Source organism: Ornithorhynchus anatinus, chromosome 16, assembly GCF_004115215.2.
Source record: "Ornithorhynchus anatinus isolate Pmale09 chromosome 16, mOrnAna1.pri.v4, whole genome shotgun sequence".
Taxonomy (NCBI): Eukaryota; Metazoa; Chordata; class Mammalia; order Monotremata; family Ornithorhynchidae; genus Ornithorhynchus; species Ornithorhynchus anatinus.
In genome coordinates, this window is record NC_041743.1 from 28,590,997 (window position 1) to 28,613,411 (window position 22,415).

General features: G+C 39.0%; 1 protein-coding gene across 8 annotated transcripts in view; it reads right to left on the reverse strand.

Annotated features, from left to right (window-relative positions):
• The window catches only part of NHLRC2 (NHL repeat containing 2), an 84,656-nt gene that overhangs the window by 23,456 nt on the left and 38,785 nt on the right, over positions 1–22,415 (reverse strand). For all 8 annotated transcript variants that reach the window (XM_029080685.2, XM_029080687.2, XM_029080682.2 and 5 more), the window contains 4 exons: positions 21,478–21,630; positions 7,304–7,759; positions 2,776–2,897; positions 1,043–1,172 (listed from right to left, as the gene is read on the reverse strand). In XM_029080685.2, the coding sequence (XP_028936518.1) occupies positions 1,043–1,172; positions 2,776–2,897; positions 7,304–7,759; positions 21,478–21,630 (861 nt within the window). The remainder of the gene's footprint in view (positions 1–1,042; positions 1,173–2,775; positions 2,898–7,303; positions 7,760–21,477; positions 21,631–22,415) is intronic.

The following is a 22,415-nucleotide window of genomic DNA, read 5'->3' on the forward strand; positions in this document are numbered from 1 at the left end:
GCCCCTGATTGCCCAGCACTAAGACCCAGAAGGAAATTAAGAACACCACTTCCACTAAGCGCAAGACTCCGAGACATACAGAAGTCAACTTAGCTACATCCCCTTTTTGTATGTAACCAACAGGGTTGGCAAATACACATTATTTCCAAGTATACAGTTTTACTTCTCAGCTTCATATTTCCAAAATTTCACTGTTTTTTTTTCCTTTAAACATTGTATTTGTTAAATGCTTACTATGTGCCAAGCCCTGTTCTAAACACTGGTGTAAGTACATATTAATTGAGATGGGCACTGTCCCTGTCCCTCCTGGGACTCACCGTCTAAGTAGGAAGGAGAACAGGTATTCAACCCCTGTGTTACAGTTGAGGGAACTGAGGCACAGAAAAGTTAAATGACTTGCTCAAGGTCACACAGCAGGCAACTGGCAAAGCCAGAATTAGAACCCAGGCCCTCTGACTCCCAGGCCCGTGCCCTTCCCGCTAGACCATGCTGTTTCATACGTTTCAGACTTGTTTAGGGTAGAGTGTCCAGTGGTGGCAGCAAGAGAAGAAAGGCAAGCAGCTTTGAACCCCAGGGCGTTAGGGCAGCTGTGGCTGCTGCTGTTCGGAGGGATGCTCCACATGCAGCTTCCTTGGGTCAGATACTCTGGAGAGCAACAGCAGCAGCCCATCAGTCCATCAGCCCACAGCAGGGCACCTTGGCTGACTTTCACCTACCACAACCCCTGGGGGTACATCTGTCCTGCAAACTTCAAGTGGACTCTAGAGGGGGAGGGTACAGACTCCACAGAGGGCTGTGTGGAAGACCAGGTGGATTCCAAACTTACCTTTTAACGGGAACAGAGCAAATGCAGACTGTAAGTTCGCTGTGGGCAGGGATTGTGTCCATTATATTGTACTCTCCCAAATCTTAATACAGTGCTCTGCGCACAGTAAGTGCTCAATAAATACCACTGACTGACAAAAAGTAACTTCTGTACTCAAAGAACAACGCCCAGTACGGTGATGTATTTTCCAATGAAAATGACAAAAGTTTACTATACCTGAAGTTCCAAAGGCAACATCCCAAGGTGAACTGATCGGCTGGGCCTCTCCCTTGGCTCCTCCTTCTTTGTCTGTGCCTTGGACTCCGACGCCGGCCACCGTGCTTACCTGCTCAACTTCCAAGTCAATCTACAGAAAATTTGGTACACAACAGTCTCATCAGAGAAGGCCCAACGGAACAAAGACCCAGTACTAATTCTGGCATCACATAATGCTAAAGAAAGAGTTGATACACCAAGGGATACTGTGTGAAAGAGTAAGATCAAGATCTTAATTCCTAACTAGCTTTCCCCCTAATTAACTGGAAATTAACACTATCTTACAAATATTATTATCACTCCATTTACTTTTATTTTCACCTTCCGATATAACTTCTAAACCAATCATCACTGTAGACCTGCCAATACTTTGGAAGAAAGTGAGATGTAGTTATTTTAAAAATGGGATCGAAGACCGATTACAATTAAACATATGGAATTCACCTTACTCAGAAAGCAGCAAATACTTTTCCTACACTTAAGTTAAAACAAAAAATCTTGCTATTACAGAAAATAATACAGTGAGATGAATGACACTACTTTCCCCTTTTATTTTCACCCTTTAAAAAATAGACAATTGCTGCCCTGGAGTTTATAATCCATGGAAGGGAACTTATTAGAGAGAATAATAGGGACTGAGATAACAATGATTCATTTTCTTAAATGATATTTGTTAAGCACTTACTACGTGTCAAGCTTTGTTCTAAGTGCCAGGGTAGATATAAATTAATCAGGTTGGACAGAATCCCTAGCCCACAAGGCACTCACAATCTAAGTAGAAGGGAGAACAGGTTATTAAACCCACATTTTGCAGTTGAGGAAACTGAGGCACCAAGAAGTTAAGTGACTTGCCCAGGGTCACGCAGCAAGCAGGTGACAGAGCTGGGATTAGTACCCAGGTCCTCTGACTCCCAGGCCACTAGGTCATGCTTCTTCAGCATGATAATAATAAAACATACGACATTATAGCAATGGGAGGACTGAGATCATCTACCACAGAACTCTGCACCAAAAAGTTCTTCAATAAAGATGTTGATAAAGTAGAGTGGACAAGGAACAGGCATGATTCATTAAGACCAGTGATTCTGCTAAGGAGTCAGTTAGGCTTCCCAAAACCCTTCCAATTTGCCTGCAACATCCCACAAAGTGGTCATCTCCATTTTTGGAAAATACTGCTTTAAGAACCAACTATTCTTAAGCTACATCATGGTACTGAGATCAACAGTATTCCTGCTGATGGTTCCTGTATTTCTCCTCCAGGATTCAGTGTCTTAAGGAAAATTTTTGTATACTGAATTCCCTGAGTAGCAAGTTTTGGTAAAACCACAGTGCTCTTCAAAGCACCTTTAAAGTGACTTTCCAGAATAAGTGACATTTTAGGATGTGACTTGTAGTCTCCAAAATGATGTGTTATACTGCAATATTAACTGCTAACTGGCCATTTAAAAATGACTTTACTGGTCTCCTAGTTATACCCTCAGGCACTTCCAAACAGAGCACAACTGAAAAAAAATCCCATAAATTACTGAACATAATGCTTTTGTACCCCATTCTTAAGTTAAATTCCTACAATGATGTAATTTACAAGGATATATTAAAAACTCATTATCCCTATATAAAACTGAAAATAACCACAACTACAATACAAAAATTAAAATTGATTAAAATTGTTTTAATTAAACATGACATATTACCTTTCTAATTAGATGATTTTCTGTATCTGCTACATAAATTATATTATTTTTAATAGCAACACCTTGTGGGGAGTTGAAAGCTGACTCTGAAAATGTTCCATCTTTTCTTCCACTGTTGGGTCCTAAACAGAAAACAAGTCGTCAGGGAAATATATTTTTCCTGTTCTAAAATTAACAGAGCTAAAAGGGGAAAAATTATATTTCACTTATTTTCTGAATACATGGTATGCATCCTATTAAACTAGCCACAAAATTAAGTGAAACATCTTTTATGAATAGCAGTTTAAAAATCTTGTCTTTTCTCCCCTCAGACCCCTAAGAGCCAGGCTTCTAGACTGTCTACTTACATTCATTACTCATTTAAAACATTGGCACTTCATTTCCTGGCCATTTAATAAATTCCTTCATTGCCCTGATTCTTCACTCCTTCCACCCTCTCTTGAAAGAGAGATCAGGTGTCTGCAGAATGTTTCAATTCAAAAGTATAAGGCCATTTCTCCAGACTTACCCAGTATTCCTAAAGGCCAGTGCAAAGTACATCTATGGGCATAGCTGGGAGTGGAAATGAGATGTTGAGCTACTGATTATTCTGCTGGAGTGAAATAGCTGCTGAACTGCTCTTTTGGCATCCTTCCTGAGCATCTAAGACACCAGGAACATTCTGCTGCCAGAGGCTGTACAAGCTGATGGCCTGAGAGAAGCCTTTCTTTTTGAGCTAGAATACACTTGGTTTGAGGGGAAAAGACAAGAGGAGGAAGGAGGGAGTTTTTTTGTGATCTTCAGGATTCTGGAAGGAATCGTCTGGAGCCACAAGAAAAGAATTAGTGTGATTAACAGATGAACCAGAGAGAAATATAAAGACATCATTCAATTCAAGCAGCATGCTTAGTGGCAAGAGCACTGGCTTGGGAGTCGGAGGACTTGGGGTCTAATTCCAGCTCCACCATTTGTCTGCTGTGTGACCTCGGGCAAGTCACTTAATTTCTCTATGCCTCAGTCCCTCATCTGCAAAATGGAGACTAAGACTGTGAACCCCATGGGGGACAGGGACTGTGTCCAACCTGATTACCTTGTATCTACCTTGTGCTTAGAATAGTGCTTGGCCCATAGCAAGCACCTAACAAATATAATTAAGTCAGTTGGTTTTATCTGTATTTCTCACTATCCTTTCCTTCTCGTCCAGTTGAAAGAACAGCTACAAAACAATTAAATCCACTGGCTTTTTTTTATAAAAACTTGGTAAATTTTCTTTCAAGGGACTCTCAAACAAAAATCTTGACATATTTCAGAGCGTTATCACTGTCTTGTATTAAACACAGATGTTTTAAAGGCAATGATCAATCTTAGTTCTGACTTTGAAAATCAGTCAGTCCTATATTGTTGACCATTTTCCATTGCTTAATATCAAGAAAGATATTTTTCTTTTCTAAATGCATAAAACTAATTTAGAAAAAAGGAGGTATCTTTTGGCAGAGGCTGGAGTAAATGTGTGGGCATCAAAAGTTCTAACCTTTGTCTTTTCTGCTTGCTGAGAACTATGCATGTATGACACTAAAAAAAAATTTAAATTAACTTTTTTTACTTATGGGTATTAAGGGGTAAATACTTATAATACTTTGAAATCCCTGGAAGAAAGATGCTACAGCAGGCACTGTTTTGAAAAGCAATTTCCACAAAGGGACGCATGTGGAGCATCATGAATCACGAAAATAATTGGAAAAGAAATGTCAAAGGAGAAATCACACTGGAGAGGCTGGGAGGGAGAGGGCTATGCTTCAAAATACTAAAAGCAGCACAAGAAGCGTACATAAAGAATGATGATTAACTACAGTTAATGTATTCTGCAACTGAGAAACAGGCTGTTGTTTAATACTAGATATTTCTGAAATTCATTTGCACATATGTTGCTGAATTGGATTCTCAAATTAATTGGTTTGCTTGTAGAACTAACTTCTGGGTGATAGTAAGGTATTTACATGGAAGGATCAGTCAACAAGATCATCATGTAACAGAATTAAGTAAGATTCACAAAACATGAAGCTTAAGAAATATTTAATGTGATGGGAAAGGGCTTTTAGTACTGAATATAAATCTTTTAGTGACATAATAATAATAATAATGTTGGTATTTGTTAAGCGCTTACCATGTGCCGAGCACTGTTCTAAGCGCTGGGGTAGACACGGGAATCAGGATGCCCCACGTGGGGCTCACAGTCTTAATCCCCATTTTACAGATGAGGTAACTGAGGCACAGAGGAGTTAAGTGACTTGCCCACAGTCACACAGCTGACAAGTGGCAGAGCCGGGCTCGAACTCATGACCTCTGACTCCAAAGCCTGTGCGCTTTCCACTGAGCCACGCTGCTGACATCTGTTTGGCTTAACCAGTAATGAAGAAGGGCTTGGCCTTTTGTTGTTGAAAGTCTTTTGGTGGAATTTCACAGTAAGACTGTAGGAGCTCTTCCCTTTCAAAGAATGACTACAATTTTTTCATATTTTAAAACCAACAATGGAGATTGCTAGTGCCTGGGTTATCAAGGACGTTGAAGCATTATCATAGTGAATAAAATAAACCTTACATAAAATATTGCTGTAATTATAATACTAAGACCCAGAATATTTTTGAGAACCACATTATTGTGGCTTTTGTTTTTCAAGAACCTATGAGTGTATGCCTAAATTTTAAGTTTTTTTTTTTTAATGGAATTTGTTAAGTGCTTTCTATGTGCCTGGCACTGTACTAAGCTCTGGGGTAGATACAAGATATTTAGGTTGGGCATAGTTCATGCCCCACATGGGGCTCACAGTCAATCCCCAATTTACAGATGAGGTCGTGGAGACACAGAAAAACTAATTGACTTGTTCAAGGTCACAAAGCAGACAAGTGGTGGAGCCAGGATTAGAATCTAGGTACTTCTGACTCCCAGGCCTGTGCTCTATCCACTAGGCCACGTTGCTTCTCAAGTTTTCTTTCTTTTTTTTTCAATAATGATATTTGTTAAGTGCTCACTATGTGCCAGACACTGTACTAAGTGGTGGGATAGATACAAACTAATCATATTGGACACCTTCCATATGCCACGTAGGGCTCAAAGAGCAACAAAGGAGAAGTTCAACGCCAATTTACTCTGTATTTCACTGTGTATTATATGAACCGTCTCAGTATAATCCACCTTTTAGTATATCATGAGCACTTGCAGTTACCCTAACCTTTGTATATATAGATCAATTTTGCTTTTATCTAAGAATGCAAAGTTATAATATAACTTCAAGTGAGAGTGTTCAAAATTTAAGATATTCTTCTTGTTAAAACCAGGATGAGGAAAATGAAAATCACAGGCTGGACACAGTTCCCGCTTTTTCCCTTGGAGGCGCCTACCTGGCCACCAGCAGTTACACTTTGCAACTTGACATGCTGCAATTCCAAGAACTATGCTGGGAGTTTGAAAATGTAACCACGACCAGGTCCAAGGTCCAGGAGTTGAAATGCCTAAGACCACCCCACCTCCAAGGGTCTTCCCTGTTAGCCTACAGACACTTCCAAAAAGGGAATCATTCAACAAAATCATCACCCACCCCTGTGGTGGACTGACAGTAAATCACAGGGGTGGGCCCAATTCTTAACAGCCACAATACATAAAATCCAGAGATACACCATCTGCTTACTGCTGACATAGCCAACGATCACTGCAGGAAATTCAATTCCCTTCTCACCTTGCCCTATTCAGTTCTCTCTCAGCCCTGTCCTGAGCAGTCTTCCTTCTCCTCTGGACTCCTAACTTGGCCTCTCCTGCGCCTTCCTCCCCCAAATCCTCATTCATTAAAAGAGAAAACCAAACGAACAGCGAAGCATTGCCTTTATGGGCAGGGAATGTGTCTGTTTATTGTTATAGCGTATTCTATGAAGCGTTCAGTACAGTGCTCTGCACAAAGTAAGCATTCAAGAAATATGCCAATGAATTATTCAAGACATGTTAATAAACTCATCTCGCTTTCAGCTCCTGCTGGTCGGTAGCAGCAGTGAGCATATTCAGAGGCAGGGGGAGGCAAGGGGAGGTCAGCAGCTGCAGAGTTCATGGAGTCCTGACCCTAGAATATAGAGAACGGAGCCAGACAGAAAGCAGTGAGAAAGTTGGGTCAAATGGAACTAAGGGCTGGGATCCAGGTTTCCCACTACAGAGAGCAATGTGAGAGAAGCTGAGGTTTCGGGGATAAAGGAGATAAAGTTGGGGTGCCCAAGGTAAGAGGAGCCCCCATGAATTACAATGGGGAGGGTAAGAGGGGTACGGATCTACAGTCCAATTTTTAGTTATGTGTTCGGCTCAGTCAAGTCAGAAAAGGGAAAGTAACACATTACATCGAAGTCTTTGCAACCCACGATACGATGGTTCCCAATACACCCACTTTTTTGAGGAACATATATTAATTATGAATCCTGGAAAACATCCATACATGTTAACATTTTTTTCTGCAGCCTCATTATTTTTAAGCTACAAAAATGAACATAAAATTGGAATGAACAAACCTTACCTCCAATGCTGTACTGGATTTGTCCATTCTTCTTGACAACCAAAATTCTGTGATGTCCGGTGTCAGCTATCACTAGCCTACCGGTTGCCCTGTCTACTGCCACTTTGCCAGGAAATAGCAAGGGAGAGGGTGGCAAAAAGTCTCTATAGAGTTTTATTACAATTTTATTGTCTTTGATCTGTCCTTTACCTTTGTAGTACTTTAGAGCAACTGAAGTAAACAAAAATAATTTCTCTTTGTGTCCCTCTCCAACCAGAGAAAAAAGCATGTTCCCACGAGGCCCAAGAATGACCAAGGTTGGCCAGCAGGACACTTCTAGTGCTTGCCAAAGGCTTGCATCAGCATCATTCACCACAGGATGGGTGATATTATAGCGAAGAACAGCACTTTTAATATTATCCAGAACTTTTTCATTTGGAAACTTAGCCGAATGGACTCCAACAACAACAAGGCCATCTGAAAAGGTAAAAATGAACAATCAAAACACAAATATGAACCCACTCTCTAACATCGTCTTAACATTATAAATTAATAATACTGAATTACAAGAGGTAAATTTTCCTTATTTCTTTTCCTTTTTTTGCTCATATGAAAGCCCTCAAAAGTAGCTTTCCTTTTGACAGCAGGGTTGCTGATAAAACTAAGGAATACAAATTGCTATTACCTAATCAGTTAAACATGCCAGCAAGTCAATAGCAGAAACAACTGGATTATTTAAAAGAAAGACACTTGGGCCATTGTGTATGATTATCTTTTGATTCTCAGCTAAAATTCTTAAATGTATACGATAATAATAAATGTATACCATACAACTGGGGGATGTATTTATTTTAGGTTAAAATACTTGGGAATATCTATCACCAATAAAGATTTAACTCCAGAAACTTATTTTTTAAGGATTTTCCCCTTGTACATACATATGCTGAAGCTTCACTTGAAATGTGCTTTTATGACAACAAAGTATACCACCAGTCTTGGTTACTGTTAATATCTCAATCACACATTCTATCTTACTGACTTTATTTGGAACTTTATCCAACCCACACATCAACAGTAGGATGGGGTTGTTTCTCTAAATATGAAAAACCACTTTTTAAAAATAATTCATATCATAAGACAAACCACTTGTGACATTTGTCAACTTAAAATCTTCAGCTTTTATAAACAGTGATTACATTTATTTTTTCTATCTCCTAACCCAGGGGGTTTCCTAGCTTTTTCATTTCCGGGGAGGCCAAAATCTAACACCAACTAGTTCAATCCATCACTAAATCCTTTCGGTTCAACCTTCACAAAAGTGCTAGAGTCTGCCCTTTTCTCTCCAACAGACTGTTACCACATTAATCCAAGCACTTATCCTATCCTGCCTTGAGTATTGCATCAGTCTCCTTGCTGACCACCCAAGCCTGCTGTCTCTCCCCACTCCAGTCAATACTTCGCTCTGCTGCCTGGGTCATGTTTCCCCACTCCTCCAGAACCTCCAGTGGTTGCCCATCCACCTCCACATCAAACAAACTCTTCAACATCGGCTTTAAAGCACTCAATCGCTATGTCCACCCCCCCAACACACTTTGCTACTCTCCTACTACAACTCATCCCACACACTTCACCCCTCTAATGTTCACCTTCTCACTGTACCTCGATTCAGTCTACTTCACCGCCGGCCCCTCACCCACGTCCTGCCTCTGGCCTGGAAAGGCCTCCCTCCTCATATCTGAGAGTTACTTTCCCTGCTCTTTCAAAGCCTTAATGAAGGCACATCTCCTCCAAGAGGCCTTCCCGAAGTCCTCTCTTCCTTTTCTTCAACTTCCTTCTGAGTCACCCTGATTTGCTCTCTTTATTCATCACCCCTCCCAGCCCCACAGCACTTAGGTACATAAGTTATATCAATGTCTATCTCCCCTTCTAGACTGTAAGCTCGATGTGGGCTTGTTCTGTCTCATAATAATAATAATTATGGTATTTGTTAGGTGCTTATTATGTGCCAAGCACTGTTCTAAGTGCTGGGTTAGTTATAAGGTAATCAATTTGTCCCACGTGGGGCTCAAAGTCTTAATCCCCATTTTACAGATTAGGTAACTGAGGCACAGAGAAGTGGCTTGCCCAAGGTCACCTAGCAGACAAGTGGAGGAGTCGGAATTAGAACCCACAACCTCTGACTTCCAAGTCTGTGCTCTTTCCACTAAGCCACGCTGTTTCTCTGAATTTGTGCTGTACTCTCCCAAGCACTTAGTACAGCATTCTGCATTCAGTAAGCACTCAATAAATATGATTGATCGACTAGTTAATATTTAATGTCTCCTAAGGATTTTTTGAACTTACTGATTTTTATTGACTGTGTAGAAATAACTTTGGGTAAAGACTAACACCTTTCATATAACTAAAAGCACTAATAACAGTAGTAAGGGTATTTACTGATTGCCTACTGTGTACAATACACTGAACTAAACACTAGGGAAGAGCAACATATGCACAAGGACCCATTTCCTACCCATAAGGGGCTTAACCGCTCATCTTCCCACCTTATATCACTCTTACCTGGCATTTCAGCATCACCTAAATCTTGCATTCAACTCTCTCATTCAACCCACATATTTAATCTGTCACCAAATCCTGTCAGTTCTACTTTCAACACACCTCTAGAGAAGCAGTGTGGTCCAGTGGAACAAACATGGATTTGGTATCCAAAGGACCTGGATCCTAACCCCAGCTCTGTCACTTACTTACTATGTGACCTGGCATAAATAACTTCTCTGAGCCTCAGTTATTTCAACACTTGGTACAGTGTTTGGCACAGAATAAGCACTTATAACTACAACAGCTTCCTCACTGAACCTTCTGCCTTCTGTTTCTCCCACCTTCAGTCCATGCTTCATTCTGCTGTCCACATCATTTTTCTAAAAAAAAAAGTACTTAGTCCACACCTCCCCTCTCCTCAAAGACCTGCAATAGTTGCCCAACCAACTCGGCACAAAACAGAAATTCCTTACTCTGTCTCTACTTTGTTTCCCTGATATTTTACTACAACCCAACTCGCACACTTCGCTCCTCTAACACCGACCTATTCACGGTACCTCCAACACATTTTCTTGTGGCTGAAACCTTGCTCACGTCCTTCCTTTGGCATGGAATCCCCTTAATCATATCTGTCAGACCACCACTTTCACTTACCTTCAAAGCCCTCCTAAAATCACATCTCCTCCAAGAGACCTTTCCTGACTATGTCCTCCTTTCTGCCTCACCTCTGAACTTGGGTCTAATACTCTTTAAGTACTTTGATATTTACCCTTCCCTCAATCCAACAGTATGTATATACAGCCATCTATAATTTATTTGAATGTCAGTCCGTAGTCTGTAAGCTCTTTGTGAGCAGAGACTGCGTCTACCTACTTCACTGTATTGTACTCTCCCTGATGCTTAGTACAATATGCTGCACACAGTTCAGACTCAATAAATACCTTTGATTGAAATCCTCCAAAGAATCCCAGCAGGAGGTTGAAAGGAAAGATTTATCCATTACAGAAACCAGATTATATTTTGTGCTTGTCTAGTTCTCAGTGATCCTCACCTTAGGTTTCATGAATTTCCAGGTAGACGTGAAATTTGCCAGTCTATTATTTTCAGGGAGTTTATTGTTGACCTGCCAATCTTCTAGTACTATCTACCTGTAATGACAGTTCATCCACCTTGCCACTAAACTAACCTGCTGAGCCCTTTCAATTCCTCAGGCTGACGCCATCTGATTTTAGGAGAAGCAGCATGGTATAGTTGATAGAGCACTAGGAGTCAGAAAGTCATGGGTTCTAATCCTGGATCCACCACCTGCCTGCTGTTTGACCTTGGGCAAGTCACTTCACTTCTCCAGCCCTCAGTTACTTCATCTGTAAAATGGAGATTGAGACTGTGAGCCTCACATGGGACAGGGACTATATCCAACCCAATTTGCTTATATTCACCTCAGTGCTTAGTAGAGTGCCTGGCACACAGTAAGCACTTAAATACCACAATTATCATCATTAGTCATTTTGTTTACCCATTTTTTCTAAAGCATCCTAAGTGGTTACTACAATGGAGAAGCAGCGTGGCTCAGTGGAAAGAGCACGGGCTTTGGAGTCAGGGCTCATGAGTTCGAATCCCAGCTCTGCCACTTGTCGGCTGTGTGACTGTGGGCAAGTCACTTAACTTCTCTGTGCCTCAGTTCCCTCATCTGTAAAAGGGGGATTAAGTCTGTGAGCCCCACGTGGGACAACCTGATTCCCCTATGTCTACCCCAGCGCTTAGAACAGTGCTCGGCACATAGTAAGCGCTTAACAAATACCAACATTATTATTATTATTATTAATTTGAACTAGTACCTGGAAATTATTACAGAAAACAAATTCAGTGTGGGAATTTGCTTGTTCCTTTTTAAAGACCACATTAAAGAACACACTGCATTTCTCAGCCAACTCCTCTTTATGTCTACTGCACTATGATCCTATGTGGACCAACTAATTCCACTGTCTTCTTCCTACTTTGGTATACACTCCATTATTTCATTTCACTATGCATTTGGGAAAGAACGTTGTTAAGGAATTAGCAGGTAGTTTTCCACTAATGCATGTTAACCTGGCAAACCCGCAACATAATGTCAGAAGAAACGGTTGTACCCAGATCTGCAGTGTTGAAATGGGTGACTACTACAAGTTTTTCTTAATGGACAATTCATCATGAAGGCAATCCTCATGCTGAAGGAGGACAAAGTTTCTTTGAAGAGTCTTAATTTTAGTTCTACGATACTGTGCAAAGTGCTCTTCAAACTCCCTTGTTCTACCAAACACAACTTACCCCTGACTTTCCTCTTTTTAATAGATTTTTCTGGCCTCCTCTTTTTAGTAAAACAGTGTAACATGCAGAGCTGAAGCTACATTGTTCATCTGCTTTTTCTTTTATAACGCCATGGTGGGTGAAAAATCTCAGGGGTCCTGAACTGTAAGCCCTTGCTCCTGGTACACATTTATCTATTTGGCCTTTTCTTTCAAGGACCTCGAAGCACAACTATAATCTTTATCCTTTGCAGGGTCACAGGGAAAGTTCCTTTCACTTGTGTTCAGTATTTATCTGCTGGAAAATCAATTATACCATAACAGGATTTATTGAAGTTACCACGGAATAAAGTGTTCAAAAATAAGGTGCAAATAAGATTACATATGTTTGAGCACCAGTTTCCACTATTCAATAGATCATGGTCCAAAAAAAATGGCCAAGCCCAGAAAACTGGACTTTTCAACATATGAGTTCAAGTCCAGTGAAGCTGTTGAGCATTAAATCATTTTTTGGGGGGAAAAACACATTTGATTTATGCTTTATAATAGCAATTTAAACATTTTATTTTCAACAATTACATCAGTCTCTCACCATCACTGATGGAAACTTTGTCATTAGAAATATTTGGTTTTCCTTCTGCTCCAGCATCCTGACACCATGGATACCTAGAAAGTGGAATCCAAACAGTACTTAAACACCTAACATTTCTTGGAATTGAAGGTAAGTGCCTGGTTCTTTTTCCTTTCAATACACTTTCTTCAGAAATACCCTTAATGGTCTTTCAGTTCTCAGACAATAATTTACAAGACTAAAAATCACATTTTAAAAAAATTCTAACAATTAAGGGATTTCCAGTAAACTCAAATACTTCCTAAAAAGACATACTTTTTAGAAGATAATAACAGTCAAGAGTAATGAAATGGAGAGTGAATTGCAAATAGCAAACCAACACCATCATCACTTTAACGGAGGACACATTTAAATAGCTTTCATTAATTACAGCCTTCCATTTTGAATGGTTACTATAATGCACACTATTTTATAGGGAAATAATTAAAAATGTATTTCATAGTATGTAGCAGCAACTTCCTAGAAAATAGACCACACAGAAGATCCAACTCTATCCTCCCAACACCCTTAAAAACAATGTAAAAACATACATTTGCATAGCTGTCAGCTGCCTTTTATGCCTCGCCAACCAGGAAAACTGGTGCCGAGATAAAAGAGAATGGAGAAGTGATGATTTTAAGTTTCTTAAGGGTGGGGCCTATGTCTTTTACTTCTTTTATACCAATCAATAGTATTTATTGAGTGTTTACTTTGTGCAGAGAGTACTAAGCATTTAGGAGACTACAATACAACTGAGTTGGCAGACATGTTCCCTGAGCACAAGTTTATGGTCCAGAGAGATGCATCTGAATATCTAGTACATAGCTTACAGTCCAGAAAGCTGTTGATAATGATGGTGAATTAAACAGTATAGTCTACTAATACATATATCCGAGCAACTAGAAGAGTTACAGATATATATTCTGTGAGCACCGATAAATTCTTGAGCATTTTACACCATTTATTCTAATGCAGAGATTAGGCAGTTAAAAAACTGAACATTTTAAGGATTTAGGTAGCCAATTTATATACTGACAGATGAAAAAAAAATCAACCATTACATCTAATGTTATTTTAGCACACAATGCATTGGCTATGCTTTTGACATCCTCAGTTTCCCTTTTCTACAACTCCTATAAATCTGCAAAAGTTCAGATGGCATGTTTTCAAATAGCATTGTGACTAAGGACCTAAATGATGTGTATCATTGAGCCAGATGCTTGAAATCATTATTTCAAATGAAAGGATTCCTAGTTTTGAGTGCAAATTCTATTTAGGTATGAAGCGTGAAATCTTAAAAGAAAATTCATTTAGCAAATGCCACAAAAACATTCAATGAATTCTTTGCAGTTCTGTTGGAAAATACAAGGTGAGATCTGGATGCTACCACCACCCAGTCGGCATGCTTCGTTTCTCCAACGCCAACCTACTCACCGTACCTGGATCTTCATCGGTCTTGCTGCTGACCCCCTACTTACATCCTCCCTCTGGCCTGGGACTCTCTCCCCCTTGAAAAACAACAGACTCTCCCCATCTTCAAAACCTTATTAAAAATTACTTCTCTTCCAAGAGGCCTTCCCCGACTAAGTCCTCATTTCCCCATCTCCCTCCCCCTTCTCACTGCCTATGTATTTGGATCTGTACCCCTTTACACATCTGATAATCAATTAATCGACTGAATTTATAGAGCGCTTACTGTGTGCACAGCATTGTACTAAGTGCTTGGGAAAGTAAAACGGAGTTGCATACTTTTTGCAACCCAAAACAGGAGAGGGGCCGTTACAGGGGGAATTAAGTTTAGCAGTAAGGGAGTAGGAGAACAAGAGAAGACAAGAAGGTGAGGAGACTAAGTGAGCACTTAAAACTGGTTCTCTCACTTCTACTGCACTTTCCCAACTAGTGTACAGCAGACTGATAGATTAACAATCCCAATTCCTTCTGGACTGCCCTGACACGAGGGTTGTTCATGAATTAAATTTCCACATCTACTTTGTCCCACTCATACACTTTGGTTTCTCCTCCTCCCCTGGCTTGTGGTTATCACTGCTTATAATTACATGGTATAAAAAATAATCTTTCATTTGTTCCTCAAAAGTGGGGTGAGATGATTATTAGTATTACTACTAATAATAATATTTAAGTGTTTACTTAGTACTAAGAGCTGGGATAGATTCAAGATAACCTGATTCAACACAGTCCTTGTCCCCTCCAAGGCTCACGGTTTAAGGGGGAAGAAGAACAAGTATTTAATCCCCATTTTCTAGGTGAAGAAAATGAAGACCAGAGAGGTTAACTGACTTGTCCAAGTTCACACAGCAAGTACGTGAATAGAACACAGGTGCCCTGACTCCCAGGCCTATGTTCTCTCCGCTTGGTCACACCTTTCCTACTAGGCCACATTGTAATTCCATAAAATGTTTCTATTTAGACCTTATACTGCTTTATTTCTTACTAACTTTGAAAAAGTTTCCATTTTCATGCTCTTCCACAATGAGTGGATATAATTCATACATTACATCAAAAGTAATCCTTAAAAATATATTTTTTTAATCTGCCAAATTATTTCATTGATAGTTCATTTGCATACGGTTATAATACCTTTAAAACCATTTGGTAATTATAATTTTAAATACCTTATTTTTGAACTAATACTGCATATGCAAGCATTGTCTTAAAGAAGTCAAGAATATAGAGTTGGGCCTCCTTAGGACTATTTTTGAATATTAATAAGTACTTCCTCACCACAGGAGAACAGCAGAACATTTTTGGCCTACTGATAACATGAACTGAATATCCACTGGAATTTAAAATAGCCTGTTGGATGCCACTCCAAGAACCAAAATAGCTCTATCACTGATTAAGAACACAAACCTACCAGATAGAGATATGAGAAAGCATCTAGATCCATGCAAAGAAAATTTCACTTGCAGCTTTTATTGAAGTTTCACATGGTAAACTTTGGGTGGATCTGTTTCTAGGAATATGAATGACAGATCTTTTCATTACTTAGAAAAAATTTTTTAAATTCAAAACTTTGAGAATCACTAGACTCAGTATATAATTACCTACATACTGTCACTTTGATATTAAACTTTAAAAGGGTACTTATGCTTTACAAATATGAACTGAATGTTTTAATTTCAAAACATTTTCACTGCTTGTCACAGTAAACTATGTAAAGCAAGTTTAAGAAATAAACTACAGGTGAATTTGAAGAGAACATTTTTATAAGCCTTGGTCATATTGTTCAACCATCACTATATTCCATTTAAATTAATTCAATTCTGCGATTACAAACGTTTTCATTATGTGTTTTAGCTAGAATGCTGTTGGGGAATTTTCTTTAAACAACATGAAGCTTCTTGGCCTACAACACGAAAGTGTCAGAAGAAGCGGCTGTGGGTGGGTAGAAAAGCCTTAAAGAGGAAATACTGCAAAGCAAGTTTTCCTCAACCTGGGGTTTGGAGAGACTGTAACTCACATTATAGAACTGGGTCTAGTTGTTCACTATAACCATTTTCCTACTTAATTATAGCAGGAGTCCTAGACCTTCATTTTTGTGGATTCCTCTTCATTTTTCCCAATCCCTAAAGCATGAATTAAAGCACTACAAAAACTTAAGCATTTCATTGCTACTATTTAAATATTTTCATCTTATGAACAATTCACAATGAGTACCAGAAGTTCAAAAGAAAGAAAACCAATTGTACACTTTCTGGAACTCTCAATTAAAAATCAGAGTGTAAGCCTAAAATTAGACTGAAAGCCCCCCTCTAAACTGTAAGCTCGCTCTGGGCAGGGAATGTGTTTCATATTGTGTTGTAGTCTCCCAAGTGCTTAGTACAGTGCCCTACACAAAGTGCTCAATAAATACAATTGATGAAAACTGAATTTTAAATTTCATTTTTTTATTGTTCTTCAAATTCTTTTTCATTCTTGCTTCAGATCCAATTTCATGAAAGATGAGTGACTGCAATCAGCTGATTGGTTAAATTACTCTCAGAACCTCCCATTCTAAAAACTGAGGGCTGCCTTCTTGTAAAACAAACTCAATAACGAAAACTCACAAATTTAGCTCTCAACCGTTCCAATGCAACATGCAAAAAGTACAATCAGTTCATTCATTCATTCAATCGTATTTATTGAACACTTACTATGCGCAGAGCACTGTACTAAGCACTTGGAATGTACAACTGGGCCACAGTTAGAGACGATCCCTGCCCACCAAAGGGCTCACAGTCTAAACGGGGGAGACAGACAACAAAACAGAACAAAACAAAACAAGGAGTTGTGCGTAAATATCATCAAGAAAAATAGAATCATAGAATCACAGATATATACACACTCAGTTTTATTGGAAAGTGTGGTGTGCTGAGCCCAAATGGACTTGCGCTGTCAAGCAAACTTTCTCTAATTTCTTGATCAAAGGGGATGAAAACACACATTATAGCAGAACTAAGTTATTCAGTTTTTCTATAATGTTTTAAACATATTTCACTTTGAACCAAAAATAGCTTTGACTATCAAAGTTCTTTTAAAATGGAAAAATATGGCTGGGAAAGTTATTTAAATGAAAAAAATAGAATACATATTTCCTTGATTTACACTGTATTTTAAACCTGCATCTCATTCCCCTTGAATTTTTAGATTCTTGACAAGGTGAGATTTGGAACATAAATCAGTCGCTGAATTAACCATATAACACAATATTAATAAAAATGGATGGGAACACCTCATCAATAAGTCACATTTATTGGCTGCTTACTCTGTGCAGAGCACGATATTAAGCACTTGGCAGAGTACAATACAACAGAATTAGCACACATGTTCCCTGACCATAATGAACTTAACTTACAGTCTTGAGGGGGAGACAGACACTAATATGAATAATTTATGATTTTTTTTATCCATGGAAAAACATCTAAAGAATGAAAGATTAGACTCAGTGAATGAATGTTTATGGAGCTTTGAACTGCCTATGAAAAAATACAATACTCTCAACCAAGTTTTTGTTCCTTTTATTTCCTTCCCACAAAATTATGTATGAACATCTTAAATTAAAATTAATGAAGTGTAGATAATATTTTGACAGAATACAGAATTAATTTCCTGTGGGCAGGGAACATGTCAACTAGCTCTGTTGGACTGTACTCTCCCAAATGCTTAGTACAGTGCTCTGTGCACAGTAAGTGTTCAATAAATACCAATGACATTCATTTTTACATAGCTGATAAGAGCACCTAGCATGTACTGAGCAATTGAACACACAATTTCCCTGTATTTAACTAACATTTGCAAATAACTAGTCAAGAATAGGACAAGTGATCTGTCCAGTTTTACCTGAACCCTACCACACCTCCCTCAAAAATGAACAGTTTCAAGTTGCAAATGACTTCAAAAACATTTCCTGACCTTTCCATTGCATTTAACATAAACAAAGTAACATTGTATAAACAATTTAGGATGGAGTGTTTTTGTTTTGGAAAAAAAACTGCTTCAAAAACTTACATAGTCAAATGAAGCTATGACTTTTATATTAACTGAAGAACTATGAGCTTATAAAGTTTACAAGTTTCACCCAACCTGATCCAAATAAGAACCTTCATCTTTTGGGACCTCATTTTGGCAATGAATCGAGGGCATATACAAAGACATATACAAAGTAATTTCTGATACAATTTGCAACCGCTTATCAGAATTCTTTTATTTAACTAAGTTCACAGCTGGTAATTTCTTAACATCACCAGGTGCTTCCTCTTCCCTCCTTTACTCTTATGCAAATATATACCAACTTCTGCACCTTGTCTATTGGACTGTTTCTTCCATCTTCTGAGCTACTAGTTTATGCCACTTTTTTCAAACAGCGTATCATAGGCTTTTATCTCCAGAGAGCTATGGCAGGCTTCCTTTGTTGGAAACAATATAACATATATTCATTGATTTATGACTTTATGCCCCCACCTCGCCGCCACTGTCATATTTTATGCTCATTTGTATGCTCATATATATGCTCATTTGTATATATTTTTATTACCCTATTTATTTTGTTAATGAGGTGTACATCCCCTTGATTCTATTTATTGCGATTAAGTTGTCCTGTTTTTGTCCATCTGTCTCCCCCCATTAGACTGTAAGCCCGTCAATGGCAGGAATTGTCTCTTTCTGTTGCTGAATTGTACATTCCAAGCACTTAGAACAGTGCTCTGCACATAGTAAGCGCTCAATAAATACTATTGAATATTTTAAGTTTTTTGCATTCTGAGCTCTTTCCTATTTTGTATGCTTCCTGAGTGGCAGCAGTTTGTAATCAGACCACCTGCAGCCTATAGGAGTGCAAAGACACTCCTCTCCAGAACTGTTTTAGACACTTGGATTGTTGATTTTATATTTGTTTTGTTTTTGATTGTAATTGTTCAAGCTGTTTACCCACTTTAAGACTGAGTCCCCATCTGGCATAATGGGCCTAATCTGCTTACCTTCCAGGGTGCTTCACATGTAATAAGTGTTTAATAAACACCATTCCTACAACTACCACAGTCAGAAATTGCTGCAAAAAATGAAATGAATTCACAGCAGATAGGAAATAAAACAGGGCTCAATAAATATTCCAAAAGCTAAAACCTATGTACTCCTACCTTCTCCAGTTTAATATGACCATACTGAACTCATCTCCCTTTTAAACCAGAGGTGTCCAACACATAGCCTACTTGACTGCAGAGGGCAATATGTCTGAGATTTTTGGCCCATTTTTTTTTAATGAAATTACCTGGCACACATGAACTATTAGGCCAGGATGGCTCAATCAACTGTCTAGCCTGCAACTGATCACCCCCAGGAGGCAGGCAACCAGGTTTAAATCAATTAGTAATTGCAAGTGAAGCTGAATGTAGCTGATTACCTAGTTCTGAGTTGTTCAAGTGCATTCATGACTTTAATGTACTATGACCTACGTTGGGCTAAATTTTTTTTTCAAAAATTTAAAATTATTGCTAAAAAAATTTCAAAAATTTTGAATGGCTCTCAGGCTTTTACCATTGTCACCATTAATAAATGAATGTGACCCACTTATGTATGGATTTCTGGCTGGGTGGCCCACTTAAAAAAACCCCTGTATATACCTACTTTAAAGTCTTTTCTCTCCTGAGTGTCCACAGGGATAGCCAGTCTCCATCTAGTCTTACACTTGAACCGTTGAAGCAACTTTTGACTCCTTGGACTCATTTACTCCTCACATCCATTCTCTAACAAGCCCTGCTGCCCTTTCCTGTACTATTTCAATCATTTCTTTCCCCCTTCTCTCCAGCTCTAGACTCACACTTCACCTGAACTTCTGCAAACCATCTTTTTCTTGCCTCTAGACTGTCTTCTTTGTACAATACACAACTCACCCCTCTTCAAGTCTTCAGTGGTTCCCAAATGACTTAGGAATGAACACATTTGATTTAGGCTCTTGTTAATGAGGTTCAAGACTCTCCATCAGTCAGCTTCCCAACACCTGATGGATCTCTTTTCCCATTCTCCGACTGACCTGAGCTAAATCCCAATTCTTACATTAAGCTACGCCTAAATTGCTGTTCAGAACTTATAAATTTACGAACATATTTCTGTTATTCATGCACTTGCATTTTTCTATGTCTATGACTATGTTTTTGGTTTCTTGCCTCCTCCAAATAGACTACAAGTTCTTCTGGAGCAAATAGAAACTCTTTACCACCAGCTTTAAGGCACCCGATCAGCTGAGTCCCTCCTACCTAACCTCACTGTTATCCTGACTCCAACCCAACCCACACACTTTGCTCCTCTAAAGCCAACTTACTCACTGTACCTTGATCTATTTTACTGCCAAACCTTGCCCACATCCATTCTCTGGCTTGGAACTCCCTGTTCAACTTCCATATATAATAGACATTGACCACCACTCTTCCTACCTTTAAAGCCTTATAGAAAAAATCACATCTCCTCCAAGAGGTCTTCCTCAACTCCCACTCCCTTTTGTGTCACTTTGCACTTGAATCTGTACCCTTCAAGCACTTGATATTCACCCACTCAGCTTCAGAGCACACAACTGTATGTACACAACTGTAATTAATTTATATTAATGTCTATCTCCCCCTCTGGATGGAAAACTTGCTGGCAGAGAACATATCTACCAACTCCGTTGTATTGTACTCTCTAAACTGAAGGAGCAGCATGAGTAGTGGATAGGCCTAGGAGTCAGAAGGACCTGGGTCCTAGACTGGGCTCAGGTAAGTCACTTAACCTCTCTGTGCTTGTTACCTCATCTGTAAAATGACCATTAAGACTGTAAGCCCTATGTGGGGCATGGACTGTGTCCAACCTGATTACCTCGTATCTACCCTAGCACTTAGAACAGTGCCTGGCACATAGCAAGCGTTTAAATACCATAAAAAAAGGCATTTTGTACAGTGGTCTGTACACAGTAAGCACTCAATAAATACCTCTGATTGATATGATATCCTTTGTAATCCCCTCCAGTGCATAAGTACTTAATTAATACTGTTGCTAATGGTATTTGTACCACAGAGAGCTAAGCATACAATTAAGCTGGATGAAACATTCTTTTCAAAAACTTTACTGAACTGAGCCTGGAAATAAATTTTAGAAGGAAATACCACCAAAAATTCATCAGTTAGGCAAAGATAATGACTAGTCAAATGTTTATTCACTCATTAACAAGTGACTCAACTCTTCTTCTGTGATACCAGGAAATTCTGCTACAGCCATTTAAGAGTGATTACCTTCATCAGAAAACTTTTGTTCTAGTGCATGGAGATCAGGCAGCAGGTGAATGCAGTTGATGCAGCAGTAAGTGAAGAAATCCAGTACCACCACTTTCCCAGAGAGGTCTTTGTACATATAAATTGGACTTTCTGTGTTCAGCCATTCTAATCCTGCAATACATACACAAGAAATTGCAATTACTGGAAGCGGGGGCAAACAGAAGATGAATTAACTCAGCAAAAATTCTTCTAAAAAAAAACAGTTTAAGTGGGAAGAGGGGAGAAGGGGAAACAGATGACTCCAGCTTCCCAGTTTGTTTGGGTTGGGAATGGGGGGCCAGTCCTGGACATAGGCTAGCAAGGTGCCCAATGGCAAGTCTGGTGGAGCAATGGAACTGGGTTAAAAAAAAACACAAACAAACCCAAAACTACTGTCACCATCTTATATCTGAAAGGCAAAGACAAGAAGGAATAGGAAGGGGATTAGGGAGGTAAATGTGGCAGCAGGATGAAGAGGAACCTATCAAAAAACCCAAAACCTAAAGAGTTCATACCACAGAAAACTGCAAATTGAAAACACCAGAATATTCAAGAGGGATTGGATAAATGTACAAACAAAAGGTACACAAAATTTGATAGTAGAAGGACAGATTGAATTCTGCAGTGAAAACAATTGTGCAAACTAAAAATATCAGAAGATTCAAGAGGGACAATAAATGTACAAACGAAAGGTACACAAAATTTGGCAGTACAGGGACAGATTGAATAGTTATGAATCCTTAATTTTTAGGACATGTGCCATGTTGTATCAGAGGTATACCAGGCTAAATGAACTATGGGTCGACCTCTTAATGATATGTCATATGTTTCGCTAATTTCAACGGCTTATAATATCCACTTTGGACTGATGATACATTATCATGGTGTGGGCTGTGGGGTAAAATGATTTGTAACCT